This window comes from Lissotriton vulgaris, chromosome 2_1 (genome assembly GCF_964263255.1).
Source record: "Lissotriton vulgaris chromosome 2_1, aLisVul1.2, whole genome shotgun sequence".
In the NCBI taxonomy this organism is placed as follows: Eukaryota; Metazoa; Chordata; class Amphibia; order Caudata; family Salamandridae; genus Lissotriton; species Lissotriton vulgaris.
In genome coordinates, this window is record NC_141687.1 from 421366487 (window position 1) to 421381141 (window position 14655).

General features: G+C 44.7%; 1 protein-coding gene across 1 annotated transcript in view; it reads left to right on the forward strand.

Annotated features, from left to right (window-relative positions):
* DYTN (dystrotelin) overlaps nt 1–14655 on the forward strand; it is a 248249-nt gene that overhangs the window by 168910 nt on the left and 64684 nt on the right. Inside the window, exons 8-9 of the mRNA XM_086954076.1 lie at nt 4268–4431; nt 9043–9154. Of these exons, the coding sequence (XP_086810202.1) occupies nt 4268–4431; nt 9043–9154 (276 nt within the window). The remainder of the gene's footprint in view (nt 1–4267; nt 4432–9042; nt 9155–14655) is intronic.

Genomic DNA, 14655 nt, shown 5'->3' on the forward strand with positions numbered 1-14655 from the left:
GATCACCAGAAAGAACATCACATGACCTTTGGTATGATGACGACGTCACAGGAAGTGACACGACATGAAGATGAATGGAATGGACTATGCGCATATGACCTTTGGATTGATAACGACATCACAGTACATAAAATGACATGAAACTGAACCAAGATCAATGCAACGGTCTATGTGGTAGATCACACTTGATGTATATGGCATGACAAATGAGTGGGCGTCAATCACTACATGCGTTAACCACATTGATGGGGGAGTCAGTACCTCCATAAGCAGCAGGCATTTCCACTACACGGCCTTCAGAGGGTGTTGGTGATTTCATGACAGAAGAGATGGAGACCATTAGGTTTTGAGTAATCTACGCCATAATTTACCCCAATCTCTCATAAGCAGAACTTTCCCCTTGACACATTGGTGACCCAGCACTGGTCCAGCTGATCTATTTCCAGAAGCAGGAATCAATCCTGAGTGTAAGTGTTCGATCGAGCTGTTCCCTTGGACTGTATCCTCATGAGCTCCGACCAGTCCACCTCCCCAACATCTATCTTATGCCCAACCCATCTGGGCCTATACCAGCCATTGTCACTGAACATAAACAACCTATCACCAGTACTTAGCAGGACAAGAGCTTTTAAGAGGCCATATAAAAGTCAGATTATAGGCATATTTGCCAAACTTACCCTTGCTGGCAAAACTCCTGTAGCAATCGCCGGGAAAGTAAACAACCTCCTGGTGTCACTCTTAGGACCCTAGCAAGACAGACAGAATCAACATGACCATAATAATGGTGGGTTTAATATCTTGAAGGGTAGAGAGTTAACACAGGTGAAAAAGAGGTGCCCCCGCAAGTAGCATTTCTTGCTGGTCAGGGACCTTGCTATAAAGACCCCTGGACAGAGTACGGCCAGCGGTTGGGCTTGTTTAGGGTGTGATAAAAGAAGAGGCCCTACATTTTAAAAGGGCTGGCTGGCAGGGACAGCACCATGCCAAGGAGGATGCTGAGCAGAAGTACCATGCCTAAGAAAAGGATCATGTCAAGAACACAAAGAGAAATACTGTTCATCTCCAGATTCACCCTTCGACCTCAGCATCACTGCTCCTCTGTGCTTAGCATGAAGGGGGGGCCTCAAGGCAGTAGAAGCAGCTTTTTGCCAGTGAAATGATGCATTGTGGTCAAAGGAAAAGTGTGATCAGATTAAATTAAGGATTTCTGTGCTGGAAGGTGATAGATGGGGAGCACCCAGAGAGGGGTAAGGGGCCAAGAGCAAAACTTGGGGTGTAAGGGAGAGGTGCAAGTGACCCTTAGTAATGGAGACAGTAAGAATGAGCCAACGATGAATTAGAGGCGACAAAAGGACTTTGTGAATGGACCAGATCCATTTTCCTGATTGCCCTTTGTTGTTCGCTTGCATTACTTGCAGTCCATTTCAATAGTCAATAAAGACTGGAATGAGGCTTTCAAATGATGCTTCACCTGAGCGTCCTGCCGGCGGGCGGAAAGATGCTCCTAGAATCGATGCAGGAATATAGTGCTAAGAGGACAGATGGGTCTCCAAAGGGAACAGGAAGACGTGAAACAACCACTGTCTACCCCACCAAGATTTCACAGAGGCTTCTACAAAAGGGAGAAAGGGTAAACTGGGGGAACAGACTGTGGGAAGGGGTCTAACAGGAGTTGAAGGGACTGTCCTGCTAATCCCATTTCACCTCATACACTGGCCTCAAACAACGCCAACTGACAACATCACCCTTTCATTTGCATTGCGTTCACTGGGAAAAAATGTTTTTGTTTGAAGAGTGTCTGATGCAGCGATGAACTGCAGGGCCCATCCACAATCAGTGAGCGTGTGTCCACACTTGCCGTTTTCGGCTTAATTCCAGGGTTGTAGCGAACATGGCAAGAGTAAAAGTGTGTGGGGGGGCTTGAGGTAGGAGACAAAGTGAATGTCTTGGTACTTTGTGGGGTGGGGTAGGCATGACTTCTCAAAGGGGATTTAGGGAGATACTGCATTCGCACCAGATGCATTTGTAAGCACAGCAGGCCATTAACACAAGTCAAAGTGTAATGAGTTAAAAAAAATAAAAATACTGGGTATGACTGGTCACCAGATATGGTAAATGTCATCAGAAACACTATATTCCATTCTATCTTAACGCTCTACAAATCACTGTAGTTTAGTAATTTGATACAGCTGGCTCAGGTGAGTGGAAACTAGAAGTCAATTCCCCGAATGAATTGGGTGCCATATAAATACCTTTTACAATGGCCACAAGATGTCCCCAGAGCACTATCTTATTCTGTCAGTACCGTCCCATGTCAAAGTCCAAGAACCACGGCCTGCACAAGGGGGTAGAGACACTGTGTGGGAGACACGCGCAGTCACGCTAATTAAAACCAGATGGCATCCATGTGTGCCGCTGCTGGCTCGGGGAGTAACCATGTCACAAGAGGCTGGGACCATCACACGTCTTTGGCCAGTTGCGTACTAAAGCCAGACACAAAGGCCAATTGCGTGTGAGCACCACACGCATGAGCTTCCACACAAGCTGAAGTGGTTCCAAGAGGTCGATTTCCTAAGCAGCGCATGCACGCTGCCATAGGCTTAACATAAAAAAACAAAAGATTGCTTTAAAAAGCAATCACAGACATGATGGGTTGCTGACCCCATTAGGCCACCATCCCTGTGATGGCTGCGATTCCTAGTGGGTCAAGTTGCAACCTACTAGGAATCGCTATTTGGGAATAAAACAGTTCATATATTAGAAATACCGATTTCCTAATTGCGATTCTTAGAAAATTGCAATTAGCAAATAGGTAATGGTAGTACATATAACCCTTAGTTTTTAAATCTAAGAAATTAGAGTATTGTCCCTGTATTTAAATATTTTATAATTTATTTGTGAATATCAAAGGCCCCCTGAATTCTAAGTTAGAAAATTCCTAGGACAGGGAAAACAACAATGTGAAAAAATATATTTCCTAGGCAATTATGAATAATGATGACAGTGCTCCATGGACGGCTCAACAAAAAACATGAGAAAACAAATGTCTAAAAAGTACAGCGTGTTTTATTATATGTTCTGTACTAACTGTAGTATGTAGGATAGATAAAACAAAACAGATAAAATCTCATTTTCACATACAATAGATAATATCCACATAAATATTTTATAGACAGATTTAAAACAGCGATCAGGGTTTTCTATGGGTCTTGTGCTACTTGGCATGAAGACTGGTGCAATAGCTGGGAAAGCAGAAATCTGGTTTAACTAATTATTTGACTACAATAAATTACTACTTGTTTAGAAAGAAGAAATTGCCTGAGCCTTGATAAAGCAAATATTCAGGAAGGATCATGAATTCACCAGAGGACATCGCCTCCTTCCTTCCTGGCAGAATACCACCCGCCATACTTAGAAATCCCCACCAGCAAGGTGGGGATCTCTCTGCCTTCAGTAGAGCTGCTACTGTTGCTGCTCTATTAGAGGCAGTAAAATGTACTGAGTGGATATATTTGAAGCACTTGCTTTGCCAAGTTTTTTTGTTTTTCAAGAAGAAACTCCAACACAGTAGTTTTATCTTGAAAAATTAAAAAAAAACAATGATCTCCACAGACAGGGAATCTTCTCCCTCCACTTTTGGGCCATTTGCAATTTTCATGCCTCTCAGGTAGGGAAATCGAGTGTTGGTCGCCTAACCCTGCGGTAATTAAGCTGGAATGATTATCAGTATTACCTGACAGCCCTCTGTTAAAGTGACTGTCTGTTCAAAGGTTTTTGATGACACAGCTAACTTGGCTCCACTAATGGAGAACTAGCATTTCCCCAACACTGAATAAAGTGGGAGAACCAGTAGTATGGTGGGACAAGAGAATTGTCAATTATGGAGGTCCCTTGATGTATGTTCTATTATTTTGTCAGATCAGATGAAATATTGATCTACTTTGAGCAAATTAAACTGTGAATAGAGCCAAAGACATACAAGTCATGAGGTTCACTGACAGAATATCAGAATTAAAAATATCATGTGGACAGATTATTGTGTCCGAAATTATATATATATATAGTCATGGTACAAATATGTGGAGTTATATATATAGTAAAACTTTGCTCACCAATAGAAATTTACCTTTTTATAGTCTCAATATTCTTGACACAATATTTAGTTCCACTATATTTTTGGTTCCAATATTCTGTCTCAATGCCTTCTTAGGACTTGCCTTCTTATTATATAGCGTATAATCTAATAATGTTGCTTTATATATTTCAGGTGCTGGATCCAGGAATAAGTGAAGATACATTTTTGCTCTGGCTTCGTTCTGAACCCTACGTTCTCCTCTGGCTTTCTACCTGCCACAGACTGTCTATAACAGAAACTATCACTCACAACATCAGATGCGGTGTATGCAAGAATTTCCCCATCACTGGCTTAAGGTGTGTCCCACTTGCAGTGATTCACGGTGGAGTTTCCCTGTCACAGAATGTTAAGGACTTTGATTTCCTGGCTACAATGGGCTCATAGCCCTACTGCCTACTCATCCACGAGCATTAGTATTTATATATTGCCATTTTGGTTCGACACCTCAATGAAATACAGAGAATCAGAAAACCGATAAGATTGTCAAGGAGGTTTCCTCCTTTTCATTGCAAAGAGAGTCAGTGTGGTGGTTGAAAGAGGAAAAGATGTGTATTCTTAAAATAGACATTCTCCTTGCTAAAACACACTGGGGTATAGAGGCTACCGCATTCGGACAGTATACTAGAGCAGACATTTGAAATACATTACATTGGATCATACACTCATTGAAATGTTTAGGTTAAACTTGCCTGTAACCCAGAAACCTCCTCCATATGACAAGTCCTATGACCTCCCTTTCTGTAATGCAGTTGAGCGCAAGGTTTCTATGAAGAAGAGGAATGCTCATGAAATTCGCATCATTCACAGTGGGAGGCGGGGTGCAGTGCAGTTCCATGTTATTGCCTCATTTCCTTCCTGCTTAATAACCTAATTATCTTCAAAGTTGATCATCGCTGGTGCTTATGATCCTTTGAATTCTCTACATATTCGTGTCTGTGAGACTTTTTCTCAGGTAGTCTCGAAGGAGCGAGGAGACGCATCAGGTGTCCATGACACTCGACAGGAACAAGCATCAACCCTCCAATGCTAGAATATGTAGGAGCACTCGCTAGTGGCTGAGAATAATTCAACTATCTATTCCATCCACCAGCTGTAGTTTGTTGTTGTTCACTCCATGAGTGCGACGGGCATGCCCAGACGTGAGTGCCACAGGACTCAAGTTATATCTCACTGATGAGGTTTATTTATTTTTATTTATTTGACTGGCTAGACCCGGAAGTATCAGAGCGCTTTACATAAGGATCCACAAAGCTACAAAATTACATCAGTTACAAGTTACATTAGTTCACGATAAAATTTCCAGAGCGTCTGAAGACGAAGTAAAAGGAGCTGGAAGGGAAATGGGGTGGGGTGGGGTCTAAGAGGGGAAAAGGATGGAGATAGAAAGGATGGAGATAGGATGGATGGAGAGACGAAGGAAAGTCTGCCCAGAGTCCAGCTGGGTAGGTGACGGCTGAGGGGGAAGTCCACAGCCCATCTCCTCTATAGCTATCAGGTAGCTCCATCGGGCATCAGTCAAGCGGCTAGGTCTCAATGGGAAAACAGTTAGAGAGCAAAGAGGAGGAATAAATGGGGCATAAAGGAGAAAGTGAGTGGAGTAAAGGGGTAGGGGGAAGAGTACGATGGAGAGATGAAGTAAGGTCTGCCCAATGTCCGGCTGGGTAGGTGAGGGCCGAAGGGAAAGTCCACAGCCCATCTCCTCTATAGCTATCAAGTAGCTCCACCGGGCATCAGCCAAAAGGATAGGTCTCCACGGTCAGAGGTAGGTTCACAAATTTGGTATCCTGAAGGGTAGGACGGATGGGGGATGAGTTTGAGGACTGGTCGAAGTCCGGTTTATTGTCAGAGAAGTAGCACAACGTGGTAGGGAACACAATGACAGCCATTTTGGGGTCAGACAAGGGATCAACAGGTAGTGCCAGGGAGGGCAAAAAAAACTTGCTTGCCAAAAGATCATGGTGGTCCCCATGCCCTTCACCACTACCTGACTTTGGGGCACATCCACCGAAGAGCCAGAAGTATGCAGCAGCAGCACAGCGCGAGGAACACAGACATGCTTGAAACTTACAAAATAGATGGGATCCATCGTTACCTCAAGATCGAATGTGGGTATGAAGCACTCCGGGCCCCTTTTGTGCAGAGTCCGATGATCAGGCATGATTAGTCAACGGGCACCACTTCCAACATGGCAACCGGGATGACCGGGGTAGCAGCGTGCTTTCCACCAGTCATGGCCAGCGATCTCTGCTTCCGAGGGTCCTCAATGCCTCCCAGGGCTATCCCTAGAAATTCTTTTAGGGCCTTATCAGTAAATGCCTGCTGATTAAGTCTTCCTGAGCACTTGAATTTGGAGACTGGCAGAGGTGATAGTATTGCAATTTTCACTGCTGAGCGCTGTCGGTGCTTGTAGGTCTATGGGGAAGGCCCCTTCCACTTTAAACCCCTCTTGCTGTGCTGAGGTATTGGATGTTGCTGGGGCACCTAGTGCAAAGCCCCTTTCATTTATTCAGTCTTCTGCCTAGTGCCAGCCACCATTTTAGGGTCAGGCAAGGCTCCGGTTCGCTGCCGTTTTCTAGCCAGTCGGGTACTGAAATTGCTCCTGCTGCCATTAAACCACACCCAGTCATTTAGGTGCACCCCGCCTCACCAGATGTAAGTTGTACCTTCCAGGGGACCATTTGTCTGCAACGAGGGTCCCGACCGAGCTCCTCCGGTCGCGGTGTATAGCGTCCCGCTCACCGTTCATTCAGGGATCACGATGGGTGTGCAGCCACCACAAAATCTCTCAGTCCGCTCCGGCAAGGCGTATAGGGATCAGCGGCTCTTCCTCCCTCCGAGTGCTACGGTCGCCATTTTGTGCCAGCGAAACCCACTGCGGTGGTTGCGTTTCCATCTGGAGAGAACCTGGTGTGGCAGTTTGTGTTGGACTTTTTCAGGTTGAGAAGGATCATCATTCATTTGCATACGCCTGGTGTCTTCTAGACTGGCGAAGGGGGTAAAAAACAATGGTCTGGAATGTGTCCCGAAGCGATTCCTGAGATTGTCTTATACATTCCTCCTTCACTTTGTTCTTTATTGTCCTGATAGCAACATGCATCTTTAATAAGTTCCACCCCACCAGGAGCAGCTCCCTTGCTGCTCAGTCCACATACTCCAACTGTCTCTCTGTCACCCAGACCAGGCTCTCCAGCATTCCACTACCTCATCAAGCATTCCAGCATTCCACATGCATCACATTCATACTGGCTGAGCAGCAGGAAATAGGTAACCAAGAGAGAGGATGCATTAAGGAGATTTCGAGTATGACTGAGCGAGTGTTTGACAGCAAAAATTAATCTTCAGTACTGTTATCACAATAAACTTTTAACAATATTTAGTTTTGAGGGGAATAATGACTGAAAGGTTTTTGTCTCTTCTTACAAGAAACATGAAATATATGTATTAGAAAAATGTCAGATATTCTATGCTTGACTTCAAAAACAGGTGAGCCGACAGGATGGGTGCCGATTTCACTGAACGTGGGGGCAGGCTTTGTTGCTGGAGACCTGCTAGTTTTGTTCCTATTTTCAGCGCTTCTAAATAAACAATGCACAAAAACATGGTTTTAAAACATGCTTTAAGTACACTTTAAAACCATGGGGCATATTTCCAAGGAGGTAACGCCACCAGAACGTCACTTTTTCCAAGATTCTGGAGGCGGTTAGTCCGTCGTCTTATTTATAAATAAATAATGCCCCTATTCACACAGCACTTAGTGTGAAAGGGCGTGCAATAGGTGCTGCATTGGGCATTATGCTGCAACACCCATTGCTTTTTGATGCTGCCTCATATTTACAAGGTATGAGGCAGCACCAAAAATATTGCCAGGGAATACCTGGTCTTAAGCAGGCGATACGAGGAGAAATGGTTAATTTCTCCTCGTATTTTGCTCTTTCCATGCGTGCTGCCTGCATAGAAACAGCAAATCGCCTGTAAAGATTGATTATGTATAGGAAGGTGCAGTAAGGTGTCCCTTCCTGCATATAAACAATCACCCCTGCAGCACAGGCACCCTTGAAACATGGTGCATGGGTGCCTGCTCTCGGTGAGGCAGCTTCTATAGCACCAGCATTAAGGGCAACGGAGGGGTGCACCACATTCTTGTAAATGCTGGGCATCTTTGTGCTTTGAAACTGACTGAGCGCGGTGTTATCAATTTTGGTGTAACACTGCACTCCACCAGTTTCTAATAAATAGGCCCCCATTTGTCTCTGCTGTGTTTATATAGAGGTGCTGCAAGTAGGAAAAAAGCAGGTAGGCTCCAGCAACAAACACCTTTCCCTCCCCTGCAAGGAAGCTGGCTCTCATCTTGCTAGCACGCCAAAGTGCCCAGTAGCCAGTCCGGCCTGGTAGAATCAGGAAAAGAGCACATCCACCAACAGACAATACTATTCCATCCACCGCAACACTCAGCCAGGGCATAGGGCACACAGGATACTACACCATCCTATGAAATTAACATTCCTCTCCCACCAGTTTCTAAGTCAACGCACACGCTAATAAAAATAGACCCTTTGCTAAATGAATCCATTCAGCTAAAGAAATACCACTAGATGGAATGTCCTACCTGAACACTGAATGCACGAGCGCCAGCACTGCCAATTCCAACAAATCATAAATATGTGACTTTTCAAAAGCTCATTCTAGAACCAAGAAGAGTGTTTTAAATTTATCATATGTGCCACCGCCATTCCTCCACAGTTCCCCCTTCACTTAAGGACTCCACGCTCAACTACAAATTGACTGTGCTGTGAGACTTTGGTGGTACATTGGGGTGTGAAAACCCTGCCCAAATTATTACATACATGAAACTTTGAGATATTTTCAAGCCTGAGAGTTAATTCCATCTTTTTTGTTCTATGTAACAGGTATCGCTGTTTAAAATGTTTGAACTTTGACCTTTGCCAGGTCTGCTTCCTTACTGGCCGTGGTGGTAAGCAGCACAAGAGGACACATCCAGTTGTAGAGCACTGCCTGCAGGTACAGAAGCAACTGGCTGGACCTTCTCATCCCCTTTCCTCTTGCTGCTTTACTTATTTTATACAACAATGCCGGTCGGATGCCACATAATAGGGCCCCTTATCTACCTCTAACAGCTATATGTGAAATACTAGTGGGCGTATACCTATGAGCTTGGGTTGAGAAGGATGCTAAATTGCAGTATGTTCAAAAGACCATAATACTGTTGAAAATGAGGTAACACATAAAGGGACAGATGTAGGAGCCCTAATACCGGTCGGAAACGGCCGATTTCGGCCGTTTCCGACCGGTATTAGGCTTTTCAGATGTAGGGGACCTACTGAATCGGTAATTTTACCGATTCGGTAAAATACCGAATCGGTATATTTACCAAATCGGTAAATCCATATGTAGCTGACACTCCTAAGAGTGCCACAGGCCCTTAAGAGTCAGTATTTTACCACACAATCCTATTGTGTGGTAAAATACCGAATTCAGGTGTGCATGCACATCTGTGCATGCACACCTGTGCCATGTGACACACAGACATGCCCTTAGGGCATGTATGTGTGCCACATGTCACACAAGCCTGTACTTGGGGTGCTAGAGGGTGTCAAAGTGACACCCCCTGCACCCTTGCAGGATTCGGTATTTACCGATTCGATAAATACCGAATCGGTATTTCCCATTGATTGAATCAATGGGCAATACCGATTCGGTATTTACCGAATTGGTAAATACCGAATCTTACAGATTCGGTATTCCTAAATTCGGAATTACCTAAATCTGCCCCCTTCCCATTTACAAACTCTTAAATACCGATTCGGTAAAATTCGGTATTTAAGAGTCTGTAAATGGGAATTACCTACATCTAGCCTAAAGTGTTTGTTAGAAATGGGGGTCTCTCCAGTTGGAAGGTTGTTATCCTGTCCAAGAAGGGACCCTTCTTCACAGTTGGGGTAATGTAATATAACCCCGGCTCACTGCTTTGGTAGCTTGGCACAGACTGTCAGGCTTATCTCAGAGGCAGTGTGTTAAACATTTGCATATAACCAGCAGTAATACAGTGAAAACATAGCAAAAAGATACAACACCAGTTTTAGAAAAATATCCAATATTTTATCTATGCATAACAACACCAAAAAAATAAAAATCCACCATACAGTTCTTAGAAATTCTAATGAGAAAAATAGACTTAAAATTACAGTTCCTTGAAGTCAATTGCTCCGTCTGGGACTATCATGGCACCTTTAGAAATGCAGGGAGTCGGTGACCTCGCGATGACCCTCAAAAAGCTGGCGTCGTCAGGCGTCCGTTCCGGAGGACAGTGCAGGAGTCATCAGGCCCTTGAATTCACATGTGTTACAGATCGAACTCTTTGTGGTTGCAGTCAGGAGCCCTCAGGTTGCGGTGCATGCATTGGTGTGACCAGGACTGTGGTGTGAAGTGGGGCGATGCTCATTGCAGTGCTAGCAGGTCTCGGTGCAAGCAGTGGCATCATCATTGCTGAAGCGCTGTCGTCGGCTGAAGAACTGGAGTCAATGGCGCCGGTGTCAGTAGGCTAAGGTTTCAGTGTGGGGTGGGGTAGTGCGTCATGTATCTTACAAGCAGGGCCCTCAAACGACGGTGCAAGCAGGGGCGTCGCTATCAGCATGGATCATTATCGTCGGGGATACTAGGGCGGCGGTGGGAAGCGGGCAGTGTGCACTACTGTGTCCACAGTTCACAGTGCAGGCAGCAGTTCGGTAGCGGTGATGAGGATCGTTGTCGGTGAGACCAGGGTTGTAGTGCGAAGTGTGGCGGTGCCCTCTGTGGTGCTTTCAGTACACAGAGCTGGATGCGGGGTTGTTGATAGCGTCAGGTTACTTTTTCTTCTGTTGCAGCACAAAGTACACAGTTCCCAATGCTGGTAGCAGATAAACTTGAAGTCTTTGCTGTTCCTGAGACTTCTTGAACAGGGGCCAAGATCTACCTCAAGCCCTTGGAGAAACTCAAACAAAAAAGTTGCAGTAAGTTCAGTCCAGTCCTTTCTCTGCCCATGATAGAAGTAGCCACTGCAGACCAACACAGTAAAGTGGTAGTTCCTCCTCACAGATTCTACAGCTCTTCTTCTTGGCGGGTTCCTTGATACAAAAGAGTTCTAAAGTCCTGGGGCCAGGGCACCAATATTTATACCACATTCTCTCTTTGTTATTTTGCGGCAAGGGTTGCTGAGCCCAGGACAAACCATTTTTGCCCTCTATGGCCCAGCTTCACTACAGGAGGTGAATACAGCATTGTGAAGAGGAGACACTGCCTATTCAGGTGCTAGTGAGAACTCATTCCACCACTCTAAATGCAGACCAGGCCTAATCAGCCCACACAGGAAAGGCAGGACACACCTCAATCCCCCCCCCCCCCCCCTTGTGGCTGTCTACAGTGACTGCACTCCCAGCTTCTGTCACTCCAAAACCAGACAGTCTATACACAAACAAGCAAAGGCACAGAGAATGGTTAAATAAGAAAATATCTACTTTCTAAAAGTGCCATTTTCAAACACACAATTTAAAAACTATCTCCCTAAAAAGATGTGTTATTAATTTTTGAGTTCAGAGAGCTTAAACTCAATTTCTCTATCTTATCCCTATGGAAAGTTAAACATTCAAGATGTTATAAAGCAACTCCCATGTTAGCCTATGGGACAGATAGCCTTTCAATGGTGAAAAATTAAATTGGCTGTGTTTCACTATCAGGACATGTCACACACACCAGGACATGTCCTACCTTTCACGTACACTGCACCCTGCCCATGGGGGTACCTTGTGCCTCTCTAAGGGTTGCCTGACATGTAAAACAAAAAGGGAAGATTAGGGCTTGGCAAGTACGGGCACTTGCCGAGTCGACTTGGCAGTAAAAACTGCTTGCAGACACTGCAGTGGCACGTCTGAGAACCATATGAAAGGCTGCTTGTGTGGGTGGCATAATCAGTGCTGCAGGCCCAATACCAGCATTTGATTTACAATTCCTGCACATATACCGTGCACTGTACTAGGCACTTAGTAGTAATTTAAATAAGCTAAACATGGGGACACCAATCCATAAACACAATTTACAATAGGAACAATTGCACTTTAACACTGAACAGCAGAGCACTAAACCAGCAAAACGAAGTCCAACGTACCATTAAAAACAGAAGGCCAGAAAGCAAAAAGAGAGGGGAAACATGCCAAAACATGCCAGGTCTAAGACTGATTGTTTTTTCAGCTGCTGTGCACCAGTATGAAAATAGCATTAAATCAAACACTAATAATGAGAGAGGAATCTCAGTGCTTCCTTTGTAAATACAAAAATGAAAATATATAGTAACCAGTGCCAGGGTCCAATATTTTTCTCATGGAACCTCTGCAGCATTCACCTGCCCCCGTCATTACAAGGGCTGCCAAATGGCAGGAACAATGCTACATATTTACTATCACATTACTATAAATATATGACATTTTGAATTATTCCTGCCCCTCCAGAGCTGTTGGAATGGGCCTGATGTAATGGCATTATTATTTTCTATAATATGTATTGAATTGTTAAGCGATCTGCGAATGTTTAAATGTCAACAAACGTCACTACCATGGTATAGCCTCTTAAATTAAGCACTAGCACTGATATAATAAAAAGGAGTGAAAGTTGCTCCAAAAGTCACACTTTTGCACTATTTTCTTTTATCCCTTGCTCTAGATAAGGATTTTAGATGGAGTTTGTATATTTTTTTGTGAAGCCGCATTTCCGGTTTACCGATCTTGGCAGTTTAATCAATTAATGCTAGGTATGTACTGCACAATTGGTAATTTGGCAGTTTAAGAAGTGATGCTATATATGTACTGAGAGTGCATCTTGACAACAGGAGGGCTCTCTTCCCACATGCTATTTAAAGAATGTTATTTGGACATTGATTGGGCTGCCAGTCAAAGTACCTCAGACTGCCTAAATTATTTAGGGCTGACGTTCTGACATTATTTTTTCCTGTTCAGGACAGCTCAAGTATCTTGCATATATTACGAGGTAAACAAATTAATTACCAACACAAACTGAGAGACCATTCCCATGTTGTCAGATCATTTGTTTTTCAGTAAGCACTCGCGACTTTAGGACTTTGTTCTTGAAAACAAAAAAACTTTGCTGAGCAGGTGCATAGAATATGACAGGCGCATCTTCAGTGGTTGCAGCAGTGCTGCTTTGGTGGCAGCTCCTATAAAGACACCAAGATGCCCGCCTCCCTAGCAGAGATCTCTAAATATGGTGGGCAGTCTTCCACCAGGGGAGTGGAAGACGTCCTTGCACTGACCTGCCCACCAAACACAAATAAGCCACTAAATGGACTTCAAACGTGGCTTATAGTGAAGTAGTGTGGCTCACTGGTTAGAGGTGGCAGACCCGAGAGCAGAGGACGGCCCGGGACCAGGGTTCGATTCCCGGCGCGGCAGGTTTCTGGACCAGGGTCAGCGGACTCGATAATTCTCTCGCCTCGGTGCCCACTCTGATCAGCGATCACACTCGGCAACTCTGGGCATTAGCTTGCCTCATCTTCACTAACGGCCCCCCAGACCGCCGGGGATGCCTGGCCTCACCCTGGAGATACCCATTAAGGGACCATCTCTCAGGGAAGCCAGGAAGGGTTTCGCGGCGGTCGAAGCGCCAGGACGCCTACGGGTAGCAGTGCGCTATATAAATGCCTACACATTATAGATGCTACTGTGGTACTTACAGTTTGCATTAAGCACTTCACTCTAGATTTACTAAGATTTGGCGTTGGGGTTGCATAACTTATTTGGTTCAGCTTCGATGCAAAATACATTTTGGGATTTACAAAGCCATGCAAATCGCAATTTGTGTGACTTTAAAAAAAACTAAAACAATGCAGCGCAAAGTGCTGCCTTGTGTTACCTTGCGTTACATGGGTGGTGCATAAGCATTCCTATCTATGTATTCGGATGGAGACCCATATTTACATAGATTTATGAATATGAGCTTGCACCAAAATGGTGTGCCTACCTGAGACTAATTAAATGATTTTCCTCGATATTTCCCCCATGCATGGGTGCTGCATTCTGCAGCACACATAAAAAGAAGAAATAGCCTCAAAGGATAGTTTTTGTGCAGGTAGATCTGCCTTCCTGCACATAATCTATCTTGGCCACAACACATCTACCCTTACGCCATGAAGCAAGCATGCCTGCACTGGCACTAGGCAGCTACAAGTGCACCAGCACTGGAGAGAGCAGAAGTGTGCCATATCTTTGAATATATAAAGCTGCCCTGCCCTCTCTCTCATGCAGTGTAGTGTAGTGCAGTGCAGCAACATCTTTTGGTGTACTGCGTTGCTGGAAATGTAGTGAAAATATGACCCGTAGAACTGTTGAATACCAGCTGCTGTGGTGCAATGGAGGCATGGCCACCGCTTAGAGTCTATAAGAAGCTACTTGGCGGTGGGGCAAAAAGCCTGGTAGAGGGGTGAAGGAGGAGGGTGATTGGGGAGGATTCTTTGCTGC